This window comes from Ceratocystis lukuohia (genome assembly GCF_044167205.1).
Source record: "Ceratocystis lukuohia strain C4212 chromosome Unknown Supercontig7_pilon, whole genome shotgun sequence".
NCBI lineage: Eukaryota > Fungi > Ascomycota > Sordariomycetes > Microascales > Ceratocystidaceae > Ceratocystis > Ceratocystis lukuohia.
Window position 1 is genome coordinate 2,617,402 of NW_027263526.1, and position 22,190 is coordinate 2,639,591.

A 22,190-nucleotide genomic window follows, 5' to 3' on the forward strand; every position below is an offset into this window, starting at 1 on the left:
ATGGGAAAGAATGGCAAGTGTGCAAGTAGTTGGTGAATAGATACATAGATGCAGACTACCGGTGCACCATTCAAGAGAACGATGGCAAAAAAAAAAAAAAAAAAAGATGAAAAACCGCCCCTGATCCCAGGGCAGGCTTGCCATCGCCGATGAAAGGAGACAAACACTAGCAGGATGAGCAGAGATTTCTTTTTCTCTCGCTCTCGCTCTCGCGCTCTTCCCTATCGCTCCCAATTCTTCTGGCTTTTTTATGAGCTAAAACGAGCTTGTCGCGGGTTAGGTATTTATCTGGTCCTAGCGCCCAAGACTAGCTTCTGCAACTAAGATGATGTTTTATGCCAGGATAATTTTAAACTCGTTAACTTTTTTGTTTCTTTTTTGCTCCCAGGAAGGAGAAGAAAAGAAGTGAGGAAGAAAAGGTTATGTTTGTTGCCTTGGTAGCGAAGCAGGGGACGAGGAACAGACGAGGAAAGGCAAATTTTAGAAGCCAAAAGGAAGCAGAAGGCAGGCAAAAAGGAAAACTCGGGAGGCGAAAAAGAACATGGGACAAAAGAATCATGGCAGATAATCTCTCCGGCAGACAGACAGTTCTTGGTTCCTCGCAAGATAATGCCTGTCCGAGACAAGCTGTCAAGTCAAAACGGAGGAGGGTAGCACAGCAGAGCTAATTAGCCAGAATTGGCAGCAGGAAGACTGAGAAGAAGACATGGCAGGAGACGAACGAAAGGGTTAGAGGGCGGAGGCCTGCCTCTGCCTGTATTAGTTGCTGTTGATGCGTGGCAGCTGGACAATTCTGTGTACAACCTTTGCACTGTTATACCGTTGCATTGATGTGGACTTGTACTTGCACAACTCCCTCCTTCCTCATTCTGACATGCCTGCCCAGTTGAACATCAAGGTTTAGTCGAGTCCTGATCGAGTACAAAAAGTGCCCACAAAAAATGAAGGAGGCAACAACACCACGCTATAAGCAGGAAGTCAAAGAGGCAAAGGGGCAAGAGCGCGCATTCTGATGTTTGTGCTTTCCCTCTGCTGTTCGCCTTGACGGAAACCACGCAGCAATTGCTCTTTTTTCTGTATTGCTCTCTTTTCTGGCAACTGCAGAGTTCGAATCCCGAGTCCGCTAGGGTTGCCTCTTTCCCTAAGCTTGACAACAACCAACGACTAACACGTGCCGATTCTCAAGGTCTTTTTTAGTGAATGTTGAAACCTACTCTGGGCTGCTTGCTTCCCTGATATTTCGCCATTGTCTTGGCTCTATTTTCTTTTCTTTTCATTGCCTCTAATCCTAAGGCCGAAGGCTGCCCCGCCCCACCTTCAGCTAGCTGGCTGACTTGGCATTTCCTTTTTCTTTTTTGTTTTTAACTCATTGAATAGTTGGGTACTAGTGCAGGTCTTGTCGTGAAGAGTTTTTCTAACCTATTTGTCACAGTGTCTCGGAGCTGAAGTAGCTTGACATCTTCCACGACAACAAGCTCGGAGTTACGCAGCAGTAGCATATTTTTTGTTCTGTCAATGGTATCATGTTCCCCCAGCCGAAGGCCACTACACCACCTTTTTTCATGGTTCGTATTTTCTTCCTTCATCTCCTTGGCGGCGTGACCGCTTTCCGCATCTGCCAACCTGCTTTCTCATTGCTTCCCTTCTTCTTGTTCCTCTCCCTTTCCCCCTCTCTCCCTGTTCTCGTGTTTCGCCTCTTGCTCAAACCCCTTCCAACAGCGAACCTGCACGCCACGCGGGGCACACCCAGCACTCCAAGCGTTTATCAGTCCGGTAATGTCGACATTGACAATGTTTCGTCTCGTGCTGCCTGTATAGCGTAATGCTATCAATCAACCCCATAACTTGCCCGATTACAGGCTTGGCCGGCTACATGAATGCATGCGTGCTAAAAACACTTCTGCATATCAGTCTTTTGTATGGATGAACATGGATCCTTTTTATTGATATGTTGCAAGCCCGGGCCGGGCTCTGGCTCTGCTGATGACGCTTGGATTTTAAAAGGCCATGGGCGTGCTGTCTGTAGGGGTACTTTTTGTGTTTTGGCGGGACGTGTGTTTGTATCTCACCTTTCTGCCCTTTTCCACCTTCTTTTCTACAGGCGAAGTTGACTTTTGCTTCCTCGATACTTACAAGTTGTTCGGTACCATAATTACAGCGGCGTACTCCCAAATACACCTGGTTAACAGCATCCCATACTATTTTAACTTGATATTTATGTATTGACCTATTGAGCCGTGGCTCCCGTCTTTTTTTTTCTTTTTCCCTTCCGTAATAGAAAATGCATCTATCTGGCGAATTCTGGAGAAGCCGTTGGATGCAAGTCCCTTCTGTCCGTGGCCTATGGCTCAGTTCCCATCAATAGTTGAGGCTTTTGAGGCTTTTCACATTTTTACAGCGTCGAAAAGACGCTTGCCTAGTACGGGACCTGAGGCTCTTGAAGTTTTGAACACGACTGGCAAATAACCAGTACTAGTACGTAATAATTTGCACTTGTTCCTCCATTGAGCTGTGAATGCCGAGACCTCTGAACCTTAGCTAAGAGTTAGACCAGGCCGTTCTTCGGCCCTTCACTTGCTGCTGTCTGTCAGTACAGATTTTTTTATTCTTTTTTTTGCTATTTAGTTTCTGTAAATTCAAATATGCGTTGTCATTCAAACTGTCAAACTATCTAGATTCTAAGCAGAAGAGGGGTAGAGAAGTACATACCCCTGACAACAACCAGAAGGATCATCGTGCAGGGTCTGTCAGCTGACCAGTCATGTGACACACCCTGGTCTCGAGGACTCACAGAATGTCTGCCTCTTACAGTTTCTGGGCTGGCTTGTTTACAGGGTTCATCCTGACCATTGTTTCGTTCGATTCTAGAACAAAGAGAAGAACAACAGGGGTTAGGTGTTGTGTTCCAGCCAGCTAGGGTGCCCCCGCTACTTAAACATTTACTTGCTGACAGGTTTTCTGGAATTGAAACAATTCTGGCTCAAGCAAACATGTCGAGATACGAGAAGGTGTGGCTTGAAGCAAACAAACCACCGTTTGTTCGCCCGCACCAAGATTCACTGTTTCTCCAGGCAAGCGTGGCTTACCTAGTTTCTCGTAGTTCTGGTTCCCCTTAGACCTATCCATGATCTGAACCCGCTTGCTAGGTGCCCCGTTCGGTTTGAGCAAGAACACAAAGCACAAAAAGACAATAGGCTGGCAAAAACGATGGATGAAGTCTGGAGAACTTAGGGAGCAGACAGCGGACCACGCCACTCACACAGCGCGATATACAGCAAGGCAACTCCATGTGTATTTTTGTCCATCGCCCTGGCCGTCATCTGACCCCAGCTGAGTGCGAGCGTGTTCCCTCGTGAATGACGTTGTGGACGTTGCGGTACACATATTGGCCCATATCAATCACTCTTCTTAGCAACCCCCCCCCCCCCCCCCCCCGCCCCAGCGCAAAGATGGGAAACAGGCCGTGGAAGCAGAGGAAAAGAAGATTAAAGGAGGTGCATGGTGGAAGTGCGGGGATGGAAGGCGACGGCAAGTCATCATGGGCCGAGAATGGGGCGTCGGCACCAGAGGAGGAGTGGGCGTGTGGGCATTGAGGGCGTGCTGTGGCTGCGAGCGACTGGGGCTTGATAGGCTGATAGGGCAGCTTATAAGCAAGCAAAGCCATAGAAGCAGCTTGTATGCTGTTTCAAGCAGGATCAAGAATAGGCTTTTGTGTCTGCAGTGCGGTTGTTTTCCGGCCACAAAGGAAATTAGGACTCTGCCCAAGGTTGAGATTTATGCAGAGAGCAGAGGTAATAGCAATTTGAGAAAAATGTCAAGGCACTCCTAGTTTATGCAGTTGGTGTAGCAATGCAATTTGATGCGGCATTATACTTGGTGATTTATGTGGCTCCATTTGTCAGTTGAATTATAACGAATACGGGGTTGCTCATTAGTAGCACGCCTGTAAGAGTGAACAAGTGCCCTTATAAGCAGCTAGAAATCGTGAAGTCGGATGAAAGTTTCAGGATTTGGCCGTCTAATGTATCTTGAGCTCTTGAATTGTGCGTGCTTGGTAGAAGGTGGAAAGAAAATATAGTTGACGCGTAGATAGCAGACTGTGGCCCTAGGCCTGGTTTACACCGTTGCTTGTCCCACTGGCATTGCTCTTGTGGAAGGCTAGCCGTCACACTACAGAACATCAGGTTTCAAAAGTCTACTTCATCCATTGCTTGGCTTGACTGAGATGTAACACAGTTCTGAAAGTAACCACGAATAGTTATGAAGATACACTGTTGCACTGTGAACTAGTCATATGTTTGTATTCTCCTGCTTCAGACCAAAAATGCCGTGTGCCCAAACATTCTAGTCATTCTGTTGAGGACTCTTTTGTAGTGGACCTCCAGCATATCCATATATGTAGGCGGCCGACCAGGACTCAGTCATACATGACCTTGTTTGCTTGCTGCCTGAAACAGTTACTGGGTAGTCATCAAAGGAATGGCTGCGGTAGAGCCCAGGTGATGAGTCCTCCTCTTTTAGTCTCTTGCTTCTTAAGTCTTTCTCAACACCAAAGCCCGCATCAACACTAACACCAACGCACAAAATTTACTCACGTACTAGAAGATCGCCCCTCGGTATCACCCCCAACATGGACAGTTCTGTTCGGAAACAGAGGCTCAATAGCCTGTTTCAGGCTGTACTAAAAGGGACCCGGAAGCTGCACACTACAAAGGACAGCCATCTTTTCCTAGAAGCTATACTTGTGCAGGAATCTTCCGCTACAGCCCTCGAAGAAATCGTGGCATCGCATAAAGGCGTTGAATCTCTCAGAGAATGCCTCGTAAAGGACTTCTCGGCTGGAGGACTGGCTATGCCTCTCCAGACTATGGCTTTCTTTTCAAGCCCCGAGGTTGGTGCTCTTGACCACAGCCTCCTCAGACATGTGATCAAAAGCATCCTCACCCCTCCGACTTTCTGGAACGCCGCAAAGAGGGAGTTTACAGCCGGCTCTATGAGCCTAGAGTCTCGTTATCACTTCGCTTGTTTCATAAAAGAGGTACTTGTCTGCCCTAACATCAACGGCATTAACTTGGATGAAGACGCCAAGCATATTATCAACAGCTCCTTTTTTTGCAACTGCCCTGACTTCAAGTCCCGAGAAATCATTTACAAGATCAAGAATCTGCTGATCATGCGACTCTACTCTCCCGAGAAGTCTCTCCAGTCTCAAGCCTCACCAGGAGGCCGCCATGACAATGACTTCAAAAACATCAAGGATATTTCCATCTACCCAACCAATGACGAGCTGCTATCTCGGGATATCCCGTTTTATCTGACCCGGGATGAGGTTTTCGAGACTGAGGAAAGCTTCAGGGCTGCTGTTCACCGGGATAACCAGTTTCGCCTGGTCCGAGAGGACATGTTGGACAAGATCCGCCAGAGCCTGCAGCAAGATACTGGGAATACTGGAAAGCCTCACAAGAAAGGAATGGAGCTCTCTGGACTGTGGCTTAATGGTTTTGCTTGGGGCAAGTTTAATTGCTATAATGGCACTTGCATGAAGCTGACCTGCAGTTCCGGACTGGAGAAGTTAAATTCTTTGGAAACAAAAGCAGCCAAGACCAAATTCCTTAATGAATGCACCGACTATCTTCGATTTGGCTCTTGCGGAGTGCTCAAGCACAACGAAGATATATGCTGCTTTGTTCTTCTCGAGCGAGACATCCAGGCTCTTGTAGAGGATCCGTCTTGTGTGGTTATTGGCTTCCCAGACTCACGCTCCTTCGGCAAGGCTCTGGAAGCTATTACGTCATATGATGCCAGATCTTTGAAGCTGGTGTTTGCAGATATTCCTGTCTTCGCTTATGAGCCAATCCTCAAAAGCCTTCAAGAGATGTCTGCTATCCCTTTACAAGAGATCCTCTTCCGTACTGGAAGCCGCAATGCCCAAGAAAACGAAGTGGAAAATGTGGAACTCAACATTCTTCAATCTCAGTCGAGACTTCGGAACGCCCAAGTTTTAAACGAAACCGTGAGCTATGAAGAGGATTGCGTTGAATACAACTTGGATCCCTCGCAGCGGGATGCTATCGCTTTGGGGCTAAGCAACAAGGTCTGTGTGATACAGGGACCTCCAGGTAAGTTACCCCAACAAGCTTGACTTACTTCATTATTTTCATTAAGCTAATTCCCATTCTAGGTACTGGAAAATCTTACACTGGGAGTCTCTTTGTTCGAAAAATGGTCGATGCGGGCATGAAAGTTCTCTTTATTACTTACACCAACCACGCCTTGGACCAGTTTATCCAAGACATTGTCAATGCTGGTGTCAGGAAGGACGACATTACCCGCCTGGGGTCAAAGACCGCTGATGTAAATGAGGAAATGGCTCTCAAGAACCGCGCGCCCAAACGGATACCCGCAAAGCACCTCCATCTCGTAAAAGTCACCCAGAATTGCAGGGATGACTACGTTAATAAGATCAAAGAGTGGTATATGAAGCGAGAGAAAGCTAATTATTTTGAGCTTCTCATGGAGTATCTCGAATTCTATGAGGAGAGCGTGCCGTTCTTTGAGGCGTTCCAGGTCAAGACCGCATCTCTAGATCCCAACGAAGTTGCATCTCTGGCTACTCTGACTTTAGATGAAGAGCCGGGTTGTTTTGATGGCAAGGCCATGGACAATGAGCTTGCTAGTGACAGCCCTGTCGAAAATAAAAACTCCACTGAGACTGCCAAGGAAGATGCTGCTAGGGATTGGGATGTCGCTAGAGGGAGTCAAAAAGCGACCTCAGCCCACTATCTTCTCAAGCGGTGGTGTTCCGGAAAAAGTGCTGGCCACCTTAAAAAGACTCACGTCACCGAAGAAACAGAGTGTGTATGGTCTATCCCAGCCGATGAACGTGAGCGGCTCGTCGACTCATGGATGTCGGCAATATTTAAAGAAGAAAATGAACAAGTTATGTCATGGGACACTGAGTTTCGCTGTCTTCAGCAGGATTCCCGTCAGCACTTGAACAGGCGCTACGATCCAGTGTTTCAGGACACAAAAGTTATTGCCTGTACCACCAACGGTGCCTCTCGCTATGATGACCTAATCAACAAAGTGTCGCCCCAGGCTGTTGTGGTTGAGGAGGCAGGCGAAATTCTTGAAAGCCATATTCTAGCTTCTCTATCTAGTTCTGTTAAACAACTCGTCCTTATTGGCGACCACAAGCAGCTGCGCCCAAAGGTCAACAACTACTCCTTGACTGTCGAGAAGAACGATGGTTTTGACCTTAACATGAGCCTTTTCGAGCGTCTTATTCTACATGGACATCCCCATTTCACGCTTACAAAGCAGCATCGCATGCATCCAGATATCTCAAAGTTCCCACGTCTGCTGACCTACCCAGATCTGCAAGACGGGCCAAGCACCAGCAATCGTCACCAAATTCCAAGCCTTCAAAGCCGTGTTATCTTCATCAACCATCAACACCCAGAGACCCAACCCACTCCGAATAGCAATACCGAGCATGCACAGGGATTCTTCAGCAAAGAGAATCTCTTTGAAGCACAAATGGTGGTTGGCATTGTTCGATATCTTACACAGCAAGGATTCGCAAGTCGTGATATGGTCGTCTTAACGCCGTATCTAGGGCAGTTGAGGGTGATTCAACTTGCATTGAAAGAACTATATAATGCCGTATTGACTGATGGCGATGTCACCGACTTTCTGAATGTCGGACTTTCCCCTGTTTTAAACAGCAATAGTCACAAGGCAAAGATTCGCATCTCAACCGTTGGTAAGTAAACCTCAAGGGCTAGTGTTACACAGGCCGGCCTGTCTCATTACTCGGCGTTACACAAGCTCTTCTAACACGAAAAACCTAATCACTAGACAACTACCAGGGCGAAGAAAGCAAGATTGTCATAGCTTCAATGACTAGAAGCAACAGTGACGGAGACATTGGATTTATGGCGTCGCCTGAGCGTCTCAACGTCCTAATCACGCGAGCTCGCGATGCTCTCATTATGCTAGGCAACAAGGAGACCTTCATGAAGAGCAGGACAGGACAATCAACATGGCCCCCGTTCTTCAAAATTTTACAGGAGCATGGCCATTTATACGAAGGTTTGCCAATCCAGTGCCCACGCCATCCAGACTATAAAGCTTTTGTGAAAGAGCCCTCCGAGTTCAGCACGTTTGCTAAGGATGGAGGGTGCATCAAAAAATGGTGCGTATTTTACTGAGTCTTTGAAACCTATACTTGAAACTTGTCTAACCATGCTCTAAATAGCGGTCTCATGATGCCATGTGGGCATGAATGTCCACGCTTCTGCCACTTAGCTGGTCTATCATGGCACAGCAACTGCAATGCCCCAGTCGATAGAGTTTGTGAACAGGGCCACATGTACCAAGTCGCCTGCTGTGAGCGATACGACGACGACTTATCAGATTCGAGGTGTGGTGAATGCAGAAAGCTTGACCGTGAGCGGATGCATAATCTTGTTTCAGAAGCGGAAAATCAAGACAAGATCGAAGCCGTGGCTCTACAAGCTGATCCCGGATCTCCCTCTCCAGAAGCCTCAAAGCCAGGTCAACATCGTATCGAGGATTATTCAAAGCTCAGGCAGAAGCTTTTGGATAAGAGATCAAAATTCTGGTGAGTCTCGTTAAGCTCAGTTGTTCCAAAGGGGATCTTCTTTCAGTGATAGATGAAATAGGTGGAAAGTTCTGTCAAGCCACTGCGGGAGATCCTGGAGAGGTCAACTGCCCTGTGCTTGGCAACTTGGGAACTAGTGATTTTCTGCATATACCTGTTATAAGAGCAGAATCAAGCTAACCATAATGCAAAACTGTAGGTAAAAGTACCGCTATCCGAGTCTGCGTCAAAATTCCCTAGGTTCGTACTTCTGTGAGATAGGAGAAACTGGGTTAGCAACTTTTAGTACACTTGCCATTAGCACCGTTATCCAAGTCTTCATAGTTACAGGAGGCGGTATGATCTTCATTGAAAATGACCACTTTATTCCCAATTGAACCCATATCAGTGATAATGCCAGATTGATCAATTCCCTACTAACCGAGGCTTCATCCCGCGACAAAGATATCAGGGCATTCTATGCTCTCAGCTCCAGTATCTTTCTATCGAAGACTCATATGCTATCTTCCAACTACACAAATTAAGAACTCGCCCTGGAAAGAAATTAACTAGTAACTCTCTCTCAAGCAAAGGTAAACTTATTTTTGCACTGGGGAGCTTTATTGACAAGTCCTCTGCATCATCTGCGAGCCACAGTTGCATATATCTGTTTATGCTGGCCAAGGTTTCCAATATTACGACTGACAAGAAGACACCCACTGATTTTAGCTTCACCGCCACTTTACATAACACAGCTAAAGCAATAGCAGAGAAAATCATATAATCGGCCCAGGGTGACGTTTAGTGGTTGAGAATGCCCATGAACTGTTTGCCCAATCGGAATGCATCAGCCCCCAGCTTCAGGGCGTCAGTGAGGAGGCCCCTGTTGGTGTGGTGGAACTGGAAAATTTGCAGGTAGCGACCAATGCGTGTTTCTTTTTAGCACTCAAGGTTAGAATGGGCCTAGGAAAATGCGGGGGCTAGACTGAAGCGATGCTTTCCCTTAAAACTGTTGTTTTCTATCTCTCATGCCAGGCAGTAAAGATCAAGCGGCTGCTTTCTTCACTGTTCTAGATTTCAAGGCACAACAAGTAAGCTAGATGCAACCTCTAGGATAGAGCCAACTTCAACTCAAGGTTTTGAAGAGAAGGCAGCGCGTTGAAATTGAAGAGGGTGGTTTTGTAAAGAATTCGTCAAGCGTGAGAAACCCGCAAGCATCCAGATAAGATCCGAGACAGCAAATTCCCTACAATCTCCTTCCGTAGTCTCCCTCTTTTCAAGCTTTGGATAATATTTGATGGCATGAAAACCTGACTGGCTGTCTGGAAATCTAGGTGGAAATTAAGCAATCCTCTGAGCTTCTGTTCACATATGCCCCTGTTTGAATGCAGTTCGTGATGATGCTCTCTTTCAGTCACATGTAACCTTGGACAGCAGGCTTGACATAACTCTCCGCATTGGCCCTCAAGACATCTTGAAGCCACCAAACGGTGTTTTTTACAACAGAAAATCTTCCTGATAAAATTTCCGGTACACAGTGAGGTTTCTGTGCAAGGCAGAAATGGTAATATCAAAGTGGTCAACTAAAAGATGACAAGAAAATAAAGGCAAATCCAAATGCCAGGAAGGATGATAAGGGAAGCGCGGAGACCAAGACCAAGGCTACTACATAACACGAAAGTAACCAAAAAGTGACGGATAAACTAATGCGGGCAAAAGAGCAACCGGCGAAGAACAGCCCAAGGCTTTGAGTAAGCAGTTCAAATTAGTTCTATTCTGGGAAAGTATAGGGGTGGCCCACCCTCCTTCAGAGACACCTGGATCAACATCATTGGCTTATGGCCAGTTTGGAGGTGAACGGGGCGTTGCAAAAGATAATGACAAGTAGAGTAGAGCATAGCTCAGATAACAAGGCTTAGCTGTGGCGGGTTGCATTTCTGCAATGCTAATTTAAACCCTATGCACACACAATTCGTATTACATTGACCCAAACTCAATACCAACAAATACATATCACTAACGATTAGATTACCCTGTCTTTTAACTGAGACTTCAGGCTAAAGACAGCAATAGAACAGCGCAGTATACATCCCTCCTAAAATGTCTTGTGCCATCAGGCCGCACCTTGCTGATCTCACCTTTATGGTCCGGATTCAGCCAAAAACGCAGCCCCTTTTTGCGCGCTGCGTTTTAGAAACCTGAGGAAGCGCCTAAAAATGAAGAATAATAGACATTATGGCCAGAAATCAAGAGATATATCAGATGAGAAACCAATGTCTCATACTCTGACGTCGAGTTGAGCTGAGGGGGAAGGAGCCCAAAGTCAAGGAAGGAAGGAGCAAGCGTCGCACAAGAAGGATGCCGAGTCTTCTCAATCAATAAATAATAAATATATAATAATTTGCTGAACAATCATGCCAGTCGTGATGCCAAGGGGAACAGAAAGAGTGCAAGTAATCAAAAGGTCACAATAAAATCGAGATAAAACTCACTAGAAGGGCCGCCAGAAAGTCAGACGATATTCTGACTGGCAATGGGCAGGTTTGGAAGTATAGCAGACCCAATAAGCCGTTCGAAAATCAAAACACCTAATGCAGCTGTATACGAGGTTCGCCATCATATCTCCTTTTTCTTTCCCTGTCTTTCTCCAAATCTTCCCTCATGCACGACCATGTCACGTTCTGTCAGACGTGTGTGTCTCTGTCTGCTGGATGAACATCTTGCACTGCCAATCGTTTTCATAAAAAACTCTCCTCTGCGTCCGCCCAATCTGCCTTCCTTGCTCTCTCTACCCCAGCTTCCCTTGCAATTTGACTCGGGCTCGCCCGGTTAGCGCCTTGATATCAGAGAGTTACATGCCAGCAACAAAGACGGAAAAGTCATGACATCTGAAGGTAGCTGCAGAAGTGGACTCATGCAGGAAGGACAGGGGGCGTTGTATGTGCATCCATATATGTACATATATACTTATGACCATACCATGAAAGCTTGCACAAACTCCGAAAATGCATGGCCCCTTGTAAAAGAGTTTTTATTGTCCGTAAGGAAGGATAGGTTAGGCTCGTTTCTTAAGCTTGCTTCAACGACAAGCGCAGCAGCTCTGCATATCATGTCAGTCCATGCGATCCTGGCTTATCTGTCTAGAATGGTGTGGATAAAACGCCCGACTATAAAGCAGGGTTGCTAGAGGCAGGCTCCAGCATCGCTTAGTTCGCTTGTGAGGTATTCCTCCCGTTGATTGGAAAATGGGGTGAAAAGGCGGACTTATGTCACACAGGATGCAAAGACGAACCAAAACTCGTCGTTTCTTATCACCGTTTATGGTTATCTGCATGCATACATCTCGAGGGTGGTTTTCTATGGCTAATCTTTGCACCATACCACAAATATGACGCCGAAGGGGCAACACTGTTTTAGCCCGAAGGCAGAGAAGCTGCCTCCCATGATGCTCTTTTCTTCTAATTCGGGGATGAGACACGGCACAGTAGCTCGTTGTCCAGGTCTATTGCTGAAAAAGAGGAAAAAGAAATCAAGAAATCAAGGGACGCCCCCTCTGCCCATCCCCTAGCAAGCAGGAACAAAGAAGGCGTCGGTATAGGGAGTCTTTCTTCTCTTTCTTGTTGCAGCCGGAGTTCGTTTAATTTGGATTCCTAGGGAGGAGAGGGACGGGAAGCAATGTCTATTGTTAGTGCAGGGGGGGTAGAAGAATACGATGTCCAGGGAGTTGGCAGACGCCTGACAAGACGCTGCGGGACAAGAACAAGTGCTCGAGTGAGTGGACAAAAGAGTATAAGAAGGGCTTGCCGCAACTCCGTTGATGTCGACAAGTAGGACGTTGATCATCAGTGCCTTTGTGAGATCGGCCTCTTCTCTTTAACCTTATTCCCCTTTTCCTTCTTCTGACACTCGTTTCGACCACTTGTATTATTTGTCTATATTCTTTACTTCTTTAGTATATCTTATATTGTTTTCTTTTTCTTTTCTCTTCTTAGTCTATTACCCTAATTTCAATTTACTCGTTGCGCTTCTCACACTTTTACCATGCGTTCTTCGCTTCCTCTGGCTGCCTTGGCCTCCACGGCTATGGCAGCAGTCAAGACCTATAACTGGGATGTTACTTGGGTCAATCGCGCTCCCAACGGCTTCAGCCGTCCGGTAGTGGGTGAGTTGGATCCCTATCCAAAGCATGTCATGCTCTCCGCTATATTATACTAACATAACCTCTTTGTAGGCATTAACAACCAGTGGCCTAATCCTTCTATTGAGGGCGAGATTGGCGACCACATCATTGTCAATGTCCATAACGGCCTGGGAAATGAAACCACCAGTCTTCACTGGCACGGCCTATACATGACTGATACTCCTCATATGGATGGCGCGGCAGCCGTCAGCCAGTGTGCCATCCCGCCTGGACAGAACTTCACCTATGAATTTGATCTGGAACAGGCTGGCACCTACTGGTGGCACTCCCATGAGGGTGGCCAGTATGCCGATGGCCTACGGGGACCCCTTATTATTCACGACCCCAAAGATCCCCACAAGGACGAATATGACGAGGAATATGTCATGAGCGTGTCAGGTAAGCTTCGCTCCAGCCACAGTAGCTAGACAAAAACTGCGTTTCTGTGGTACATGGCCACAAAGATAACTCACCACTAACATACTATGTCTCTTAGATTGGTACAACGATGAAGTGCCCACGCTCCTCTCGGAGCTGCTGAGCACTACCAACACCAACTTCCGCCCGCCCATTGCTGACTCTGCTCTTGTCAATGAGCGTCAAGACTCCGCTTTCGCCATGACCCCCGGCAAGAAATACCGCTTCCGTATCATTAATTACTCTGCTCTTGCTAGTGCTATCATCCAGTTCGGCGACCATCCCATGACTGTTATCGAAACTGACGGTATTCCCGTGGTTGCCTCTACTACCAACCGTCTGTTTGTTGGTGCTGGACAGCGCTACAGCGTGATTCTTGAGGCCAAGCCTGACGCCAACGCCAACTACCCATACCTCGTCATGCTGGATATGAACCCCAACTTCCGCCAGCCCCAGCTAGGATTCCCCGTCAACACCACTGGCTTGCTTCAATATGGTGCTGCCAACGCCCAGCCGGCTCCCCTTGTTGTGCATTCTCCTATTGATGTGCTGGATGAGGCAACGCTCAGTGTAAGTATCCTATTAGGGTCCACTATCATAGGAGTTGTATGCAACACCAAACTGACTTGTTACACCAGCCCTATGACCTCGAGCCTGCTCACGACTACACTGTTGAGTTTGAGAAGAATTTTACTTTCTCTCTGGATACACAAGGCGTTCCTCGGTAAGTAGCTCTGGGCCTCTAATTAGACAAGCTCCTGTACTAACCCCGTAATGTCTAGTGCCTATCTCAATGGTGAAATATACGTCGACCAAAAGGTCCCTACATTGTACACTGCCTTGACCGTTGGCGACGATGCCACTAACCCCGTTGTCTACGGCGACACCAACACCGTGATAACTGACAAGATGGCTGTAGTCCAGATTGTCCTTAACAACCGGACTCCTGCTGGCCACCCATTCCATTTGCATGGCCACCATTTCCAGGTCGTAGCTAGAGGCGACTATGGCGCCGGCCTCTTCAATGGGGATCTGCCGAATGTGCCCGCATCGCCTCTGTTCCGTGACACGGTCATGGTCAACGGCAACTCTTACGTGGTTCTACGTTATCTAGCCAACCGTCCTGGTGCCTGGATTTTCCACTGCCATATGGAGTGGCATGTGCACATGGGCGGTACCGCTACTTTTATCACTGCCCCTCTGGAGCTTCAGAAGAGCCTGGTTGTTCCTCAGGATCACTTCGACATGTGTGCCTGTGGCCTGGGCAAGGGCAATGCCGCTGGAAATGTTGTGAACCCTCTGGATCTGACTGGTGCCAATGACACGCCCATGCTTCCTGACCGCGGCGCCCTCTATGACGCTGCTGCTGAATCTGCCCTCTGTGCAAACACAGCCGCACCTGCGCCTACTAGTTCTAGCGCTCCCGAACCTAGTACTACCGATTACAGTGGCCCCGAGCCTACTAGCCCCGGCAGCAATGGCAATGATGGAGACGATGACAGCAATGAGGGCAATGATGGAGACGATGACAGCAATGAGGGCAATGATGGAGACGATGACAGCTACAGCCCCGAGCCGTCTAATCCAGAGAACAACAGCCCTACGCCTTCCAACCCGGAGACCAATGGCCCCGCACCCTCAGGCCCTGATCATTCCTCTCCTCCCCCTCCCGCTTCGGTCGAAACTGAGAATACCTATGCTCCGACCACGACAAAACTCCTTCCTCCCCCTCCCGCTTCGGTCGAGACTGAGAATACCTATGCTCCGACCACGACAAACCCCCTTCCTCCCCCTCCTCACTCGACCACCTTTGTCACGCTGACTTCTGCTGGAAACTATACACGGTCTGCTACCCACACGGCTCCCGTCGTCACTGTGACTCAGGACCTCTGGACTACGGTCAAGACACTCACATCAATCATCACCACTGATTGTGGCGAGACCGAGACCATCACCACCACTGTCACTACACTGACGACGGTCCTTTGCTCTCCGTCCACCACCCCAGCATATGTCAGGGGTTAGAGCTTAGGCTTTTCGTATCAAGATCTTTGTACATACCGTTGCTTTTTCTTTCTTTTTAACCTGTTTCAATTCGTTTCTTCGGTTATTTTTTACATTTATTTAGTCGGAATATTTTAAAACGTCGACTAGCACATATACATAAATTGAGAATATACTCTGCGCCTTGCACATATTTCAACGTTGCCAATATAGGGTGATTCAAGTCATTGTATTTTGAACAATATACGTATCCATAACAATGCAGCCGTAAAAAGAAAGTTTGTGAGGTTTAACATGCGAATTGATTGCGTGCAGGGAATTGCAGCTTCGTGGATAACCATAGCCAAAACGCTCTTCGATAGTGACAGTGGGACCGTAAAGAGAGAGACCTTCTAGGCTACACTGGGTATTAGCAATGTTGCGTGATGAACACAGAAATATCATGTACCTAGTAGGTGTGGCCCCTTTAGAGAGTCAGTCAATGACCCTCGGAGGCTATGGGTGAGGTCGTCAGCCAATGATACGACCTGTATGTCACGGTAAAGACAAGGAAGAAGAAGGCAAAATCCACTGGCATTTTGGCAAAGGTTGGTGCAATATATTAAATCGTTGACTTGGATCACAAAAAAAGTGAAGATGGACAAAGACCAAAACGGCGGCTTAGAGTGGGAGCGACTGGCTTTTATAGTGGCTCATTATTTATTGGCAACTACGTTTTAGAGAGAAGTTCTTTCCCTCTAGAGAATAGGGAGTCAAATGGCATCATCGTGGCTTTATCAATTTATTCAACGCAAACGCCACCATCATAGCTTCCTTCATATCTGCCACCACAACAACATCGCCTTAGCAGGCAATTGCTTTCTATTTGCCATCACGTGATGACCAATCGTTGGAGAGACACTGTGCTTGATTCACACAGGGTAGGAGAAGAACCGGACAGAAGGGGGACTTATAGACGGTATGACGAACAAGCAGTTAATGAATCAATTGTCTACCGCCGTTAGCGAGTGAAGACGGCTTGGATAGCACAGTTCATACTTACCAGACGCCGAGTAACGGATTGAGTGCGGAATGTATAGATGCGGCCACGCAGTAGACATAGCCAAAGGAATGTGCCGGAGTCCTAGAATTCTTCAGTGTGCAGACGTCTTAGGGAGGGTAGACTCACGAAAAAAAAGGCTTTTGCCGCGTTAAACAGACTTCCATACCCATGTCCATGCACGCATGATTGAGACGCCCTACAACACGTTAGTGGAAGTGTGGGTGGGGGCCACTTACCTAGAGGCAGCACTTGAAGGTACGAATGAGTCTCAGGGTGCTCATCGCCAAGTATCTAGAGAGTGTTAGAAACAAAGAGGGGGGGCGACTACTTACTTGAGAATCTTGTCAGGGACAAGAATGTCGATGGATCTTCTCCAGAGACATTGTTGTAAACCTTTACTACCGGTAGTGGAAGAAAGCAGAGGAAACGGGGGCAATTCAAAGCTTACTAACAGGGCGAGGACTTTATATGTAGTGAACTTCTATTCGCCTGTATATAATTAACCAGTTAACTGCAAGGACGAAGGGAGGACTCACCTGTAGCTTAGTACTGGGCAACGAACTTGGAGTAAATGCAAGCCTAGATAGATAGTGTTAGCCAACATAGGTGGATGATGAAACGTACCGATGAACATTACTTCAGGACATCGATAAGATGGAAATAGAAGTGAGTGAAAAGAGAGGATATGGCGACTTCTAGGTTTGAGTAGTGGTGAGCAACAAACAAAAAGAGTCGCCAAACTGAGGTCAGAATAACCTGTTTATATAAAACTTGGAGGCGTACTAAGAATCGACTACTACCTTTCAACTCATGCACTCAAACTACCCTTCAAAGCGTTGACGTTGAGATTCTTTGTCTCTTAGTTACATCTACACCCTATGTCTTCTCACAAGCAGCTACGTTTGCGCTACCTAGGTCCCTAAGAGGCATTGTGTCAAATTCACTAGATGTGCACAAAGACACTGAGAAAAGAACGGACAAAGACGAAGCAACTTCGAAGCAACTAGATACTTGGACAATATAAAACACTAGCGCTTAAAAGACAAAGAGCAAAAAGGGATAGTACTAGTTTGTGGCTCAAACGTCAAAGAGAAAAGAAGGGAAGCACAAGGAACACAAAGATATGAAACGAAACAAGCTTATTTGTATTACATGGATCAGTGTCATCGCTGCTTTTTGTCATTTTGTCCGCCTATCTACTCCTTATGCTCTTTGTCCGCCTTTTCAATCTGCATCGCCGCTCGTAGCACAATCTCGTCCTGTTCCTTCTCCCACACAAGCACAGCGCCAGCTGGGCCATACAAGGTTATCCGTTGAAGCATAATCAAAGTCCGCCCAGGCTGGAAGCCATCTCTATACAGAGCAAAGGCTATAGAGCTTCCTGTAGCAAATAAAAGGTCGTACTGTAGCTGCGCCAAGGTACCTTCAGTTACTGACGTGAAAGGGGCCTGACTAGTAGGATACCCAGGAACAAAGACTTGACGAAAAGAGAGTTTGGTCCAAGGAGAGTCCGTGCTAAATCCAAGACGAGATACAAGAGAAGGGGACAGAATAAACCAAAGGACGCCCAAATGGACAAGGCTTGCGATGTTGGCCAACAGGGTATACATTCTCTTTTGTGCGGCCAATCTCTGTTCCGCACTCTGCTTTTCCGCTACAGGCACGTGGAACATGAGTTTGAACAGCTCTGTTAGTGCAAACTGCAAAGTGCTAATATAGACCGGGTAGAGGTGCCACACAGCAACAAGGAGCTGCTTCAGACTATGGCTAGGCATGATGGAGGTGGGAAGGCTAGCGAGTGCAGATGGGACAATGAAGCCACCAATTACGGAGTATGGCAAAGCCATGGCAGCAGCGATGTTGATGTAGGAGGTCTGGACTTTTTCAACCAGGCCTTTAGCTGTAGCTGTGGGCGATATCCAAAGGAATGAGATCCAGTATACGGGCATAAGAATGCCCCAGGGTATGCATTGGTAAAAGATGCCCCAAAAAGTCGTCCTGCACATAGTTAGCACACCCCGCCCGCCGAAACAAGACATAAAGAAGCGACTTACAGTGCCATGATCGTCTGTACATTGCCTGCCCTTAGCCCGCTAATGGTCACGACAGAGTGCAGTGCCATCAGCTGGCCCAGATAATAGAGCCCAAATAGCGTCAGCGCAGGCATTTCACAACTAGCCAGCGGCCATGAAGACACAACCACTTGCTGGATAATGTCGTCAATATCGGGAATGCCAGTAAAGTCGCGTGTGAGCGGTACGCCGTCGTGTAGAATGCCTCTCGAGCTGATATTTCCGAGAAGGTCAAAGTACCCCCGGTGCTGTTGCAGGTCCACAATGCAATAATACCCGCCTAGAAGAAAGCTACCGATGAAAAGCGTGGGCAGAAATGGACGCGGATCGGCCCAGAGGGTGCGAACAAGGAAGACTGGGTTGGCCATTATACGGAGCTATACTATGTAGATGTTCTTCAAGAGACAGTATCGCATGTGCAGATGCATAGACAGAGCTATCCTTCAATTTCTGAGCAAAAGTAGCCACCTTGCTAGCAAATGATACGGCTGGGCACTATAGGTTTCAGTTTGCTGTGATGGCATCTAGCCACCCTCTCCCTGTAGGTTTTAGGGTTCAGGGTCACATGACAATCTGACCCTGACCCCGCTCTGAGATAGACTTACGAAGCGCCAGCTTCGGAAGTCTGTCACAGAGTTTGCTTCCTTCTTCATCAAGCTTTGAGAATTATAAGAATCGACATACATTTTAGGATAGCTATTCATACGAGACTCACGTATCTATATGCATCAACGTGAGTGATTATAGCGCTTGTTTACTGTGGTCAATAGCTGCAGGGTTACAGCTGCCGTATCATAGACGCAGGCGTAACACTCACACCCCACATTATTCGGCTAATATCCGGGTAATAACCATCCATAATCTGTTCTATTAATAGAAACAGACTGTTTCTAAGAAGCCCCCCCCTTGACGTCGGCAATGTAACGAGACAAGTTTAATTTAGGTGTGAAGGGATTTTTTTCTGAAACGCCACAAAGGTCCTGGTATCAGATCATTACCATGCAATTTTAGTCAGTTATAGCGCAGAGTTAAGCTTGATATCGTGAAAGTAAGTATTGAAAAATAAAATGAGCTAAATTATGCAGATATGCAGCCATGGAGTAAGCCCAAAAAGAAACATAAAATGAGGCTCTACTAAGCCACATATCATACACCTCAGGTGGAAGAATAGAAAGAAGAAGACATTAAAATGAGGTTCTTAGCCTCTTAGGCCATGATACCAGTAGCAATGTTGCTATACATGCTGTTAGGGTAATACAACTGGTTCTCCGAGCATGAAGCGCTGCCCATCCTTTCCAGCGCGTTGTAGGAAGTAGCAATCAGCGACGCCTCGCCAATCTTGTCGGCACTGGCCTCCCAGAACATGGAACCACCTAGGCCCTTGTTGCGGAGGTACTCGACCTTCTTTGCGACGACCTGGGGGGGTGTCGTAGGAGATTAGCTGCTTCTTGACGGGATCGTAAGAGTACTGGCCTAGAGTCTCTGCGTCGAATTTCTCCTCAGCGCCCTCAAGCGGAAGAACCTTGTAGTCGTATGCACCATCCTCCCAGGTACCTCCACCAACACCCTCGAACTTCATACCAATGCCATCGGTCTTCTCAAAGCTACGGCCGTAGATGGGCATACCCAAAATCATCTTGTGGGCAGGGACACCACCATCGATGTAGGCGTTGACAGCAGCTTCAGTGTTGACATCAGTGGCAGTAGGTGTAGACTTAGAAGGGTAAACATTAGCCAAGTAGCCCGAGTTCGTGCTCCATGACCCAGCGTAGTCGTAGGCCATCAAGTTAACGTAGTCGAGAACCTCTCCCAGACCCTTCATGTCAAGCTGCTGATAATTGCTGGGACCAGCAGGAGCAGCGATAGTGAGCAGGTAGTGGTAGTCAGGAGTAACCTTTTTGGCGTAGTCGTCAAGCTCCTTACGGACACGCTTTAGCAGAGTAATGTAGCTCGCACCTTCCTCCTTGGTTTTAGGATACTCCCAATCAATGTCAACACCATCGAAGCCCCAGTCGGCCATGTACTTGACCGATTGCTGAGCAAAAAGGTCAATCTTAGCTTCATCAGCAGCGATATCAGTGAAGTTTTCAGACCATGTCCAACCACCGATGGAGATAAGGGTCTTGAGCTGGCGGTTCTTCTGCTTGAGCATGAACAGATCTTTAACACAGCCAAGGGCGTTGTACTTGGTGACACCATTCTCCTCGTAGGTGTAAGGCTGAGTCTCTCCCTCGATCAAGGGCACTTGGACGTCGTTTTTCAAATCGCCAGGGACAATAGACCCATCCTTCATGGGTTGAAGGAAAGCGAAGTTAACGTGAGTGAGCTTGTCAGCAGTCATCTGAGAAGCTTTGAATTGGCGTTCGCCGATGGACCTGAGGAAGAGAAGGGTTAGCGGCGTGATGGCAAAAATGTACGTAAAGATAGAAATGCATCTCACCAATCAGTGTAGTAAACCAAGTTCATGAAGCCATCATCCAGTTCAGCTACATCCCCTCTGGCGACATTAGCTCCAGTGTACTGGTTAGTACTAGGAGCAGCGGCAACAGAGACAATAGAACTAGCAGCAGCCAGAACACTGGCAACGATGCTCTTTGAAAGCATGGCGATAGTGGTTTAAAGTGTTGTTCGTAGGTGAGAGTTCTTAAAGAGTGTAATTTATAACGTTTCAAACGTAGAGGACCGAGTTCAACGATCAAAGGGAGTGTGAAGATACTGTTGCCAACAACTTTTAAGGGTTGGAACAAGCAAACCAGGGCTGAACAGGTAAAAAAAACAAAAGGAGAGACACAGCCAGAAATGCTGGATTAGCTTGTGATGGGTGAGAAGAGAATGAAAGTAGATGAGAAGCGAAGTCTTGCTGGGTTCTTATACAAAACCAACGAGGTTCGTCCCGGCCGGACCTTGCCTCAGGTTAATCAGGCTAATGGCACAGAACCAGACCTATACACCCTCCTTTCCTCTTATCCCTCACCCTAGTTCTCATGTGGGAACTAGAGAAGAAGCCGACATTCAACATAAAAAGTGACTTGATGTAAATTCTTGTAGATACCGTGCATGGACATGGGTAGCATGCTATTTTCTCTTTACTCCCTTTTTCCAAACAAGGGTAGGGACTATTAGGATAGAGGGGTGTGTGTGTAGGACACTGACTAGTCTTGCCATGGTCGGGTTCTTTCTGTGATTTCTAAGTCCTCAAGTTTGAGCTCTCCACATAGCCTTTGGACCGGCTGCAATGCGACTGATCCCGGCTTAGGTCGCCGTTTCTATGTTTATGGATGGGTTGATTTGGCACTGGCCCTTTGGTGATCTTTGGAGGAACGATGGAGAGGGAAAACCTCATGGTGCATAGCCCTTTTTTTTTGTTGGATTTATACGTTTTAACAAAGAACAGGGACTAGATCTTTGACCTAAGGGATCGTAGGAGGATGTATAGCAGAAGGCGAAAGCTTGAGCAAAAACGACAATGAACGTGTTTCCTTTCCTCCTCCCTCTTCTCGTCCTCTTTGTTCTCCTTTTCCTCGGACTACCCGGCTCAATCGGCTTCCCAATCTTGCAGCCAAAAAGAAAAATACAAAAAATAATACAAAAAATAATCGGTCGATTTCTTCAAACCCCCTAGTCGGCACTTGCAATGTCGTAGCCTATGATTGACGAGCGAGGATTACGAGAGAAGTAGTATTAGAACAGATTCCTGGCAAAGATGAGAAACTCGCAATAACAGGTGTCTAGGCGACGCCTCCTACACACGGCAGTACTAGTAACCTTGTGGGAGTGGCGTACTATGTATGCGGTCTACCGCACATCCTCTTGCCTCCATACCTCAACCCTTGAATGACTTCCAATCAGCAGTGGTAGTGATGGCGAAGG

General features: G+C 47.2%; 4 protein-coding genes across 4 annotated transcripts; 2 read left to right on the plus strand and 2 right to left on the minus strand.

Moving 5' to 3' along the window:
* Positions 1-4,630: 4,630 nt before the first annotated feature.
* HOO65_070592 (NFX1-type zinc finger-containing protein 1) lies at positions 4,631-8,630 on the plus strand (the record flags this gene model as incomplete). Its single annotated transcript, XM_071004811.1, has 4 exons — positions 4,631-6,119; positions 6,182-7,765; positions 7,861-8,197; positions 8,330-8,630. The coding sequence occupies 4 exons, from the start codon at positions 4,631-4,633 to the stop codon at positions 8,628-8,630; spliced, it is 3,711 nt and encodes a 1,236-aa protein (XP_070857310.1).
* A 4,016-nt stretch (positions 8,631-12,646) lies between these two features.
* On the plus strand, positions 12,647-15,227 carry HOO65_070593 (Iron transport multicopper oxidase FET3; the record flags this gene model as incomplete). The annotated part of the gene is made up of 5 exons (XM_071004893.1): positions 12,647-12,767; positions 12,837-13,184; positions 13,282-13,772; positions 13,841-13,926; positions 13,985-15,227. 5 exons carry the CDS (start codon positions 12,647-12,649, stop codon positions 15,225-15,227), a joined length of 2,289 nt encoding a protein of 762 aa, XP_070857311.1.
* Positions 15,228-17,444: 2,217 nt separating this feature from the next.
* Positions 17,445-19,006, minus strand: HOO65_070594 (Aflatrem synthesis protein A; the record flags this gene model as incomplete). The annotated part of the gene is made up of 3 exons (XM_071005012.1): positions 17,445-18,246; positions 18,303-18,697; positions 18,926-19,006. The coding sequence occupies 3 exons, from the start codon at positions 19,004-19,006 to the stop codon at positions 17,445-17,447; spliced, it is 1,278 nt and encodes a 425-aa protein (XP_070857312.1).
* A 560-nt stretch (positions 19,007-19,566) lies between these two features.
* Positions 19,567-20,924, minus strand: HOO65_070595 (glycosyl hydrolase family 18; the record flags this gene model as incomplete). Its single annotated transcript, XM_071005044.1, has 2 exons — positions 19,567-20,695; positions 20,761-20,924. The coding sequence occupies 2 exons, from the start codon at positions 20,922-20,924 to the stop codon at positions 19,567-19,569; spliced, it is 1,293 nt and encodes a 430-aa protein (XP_070857313.1).
* Between the last annotated feature and the right edge of the window lie 1,266 nt (positions 20,925-22,190).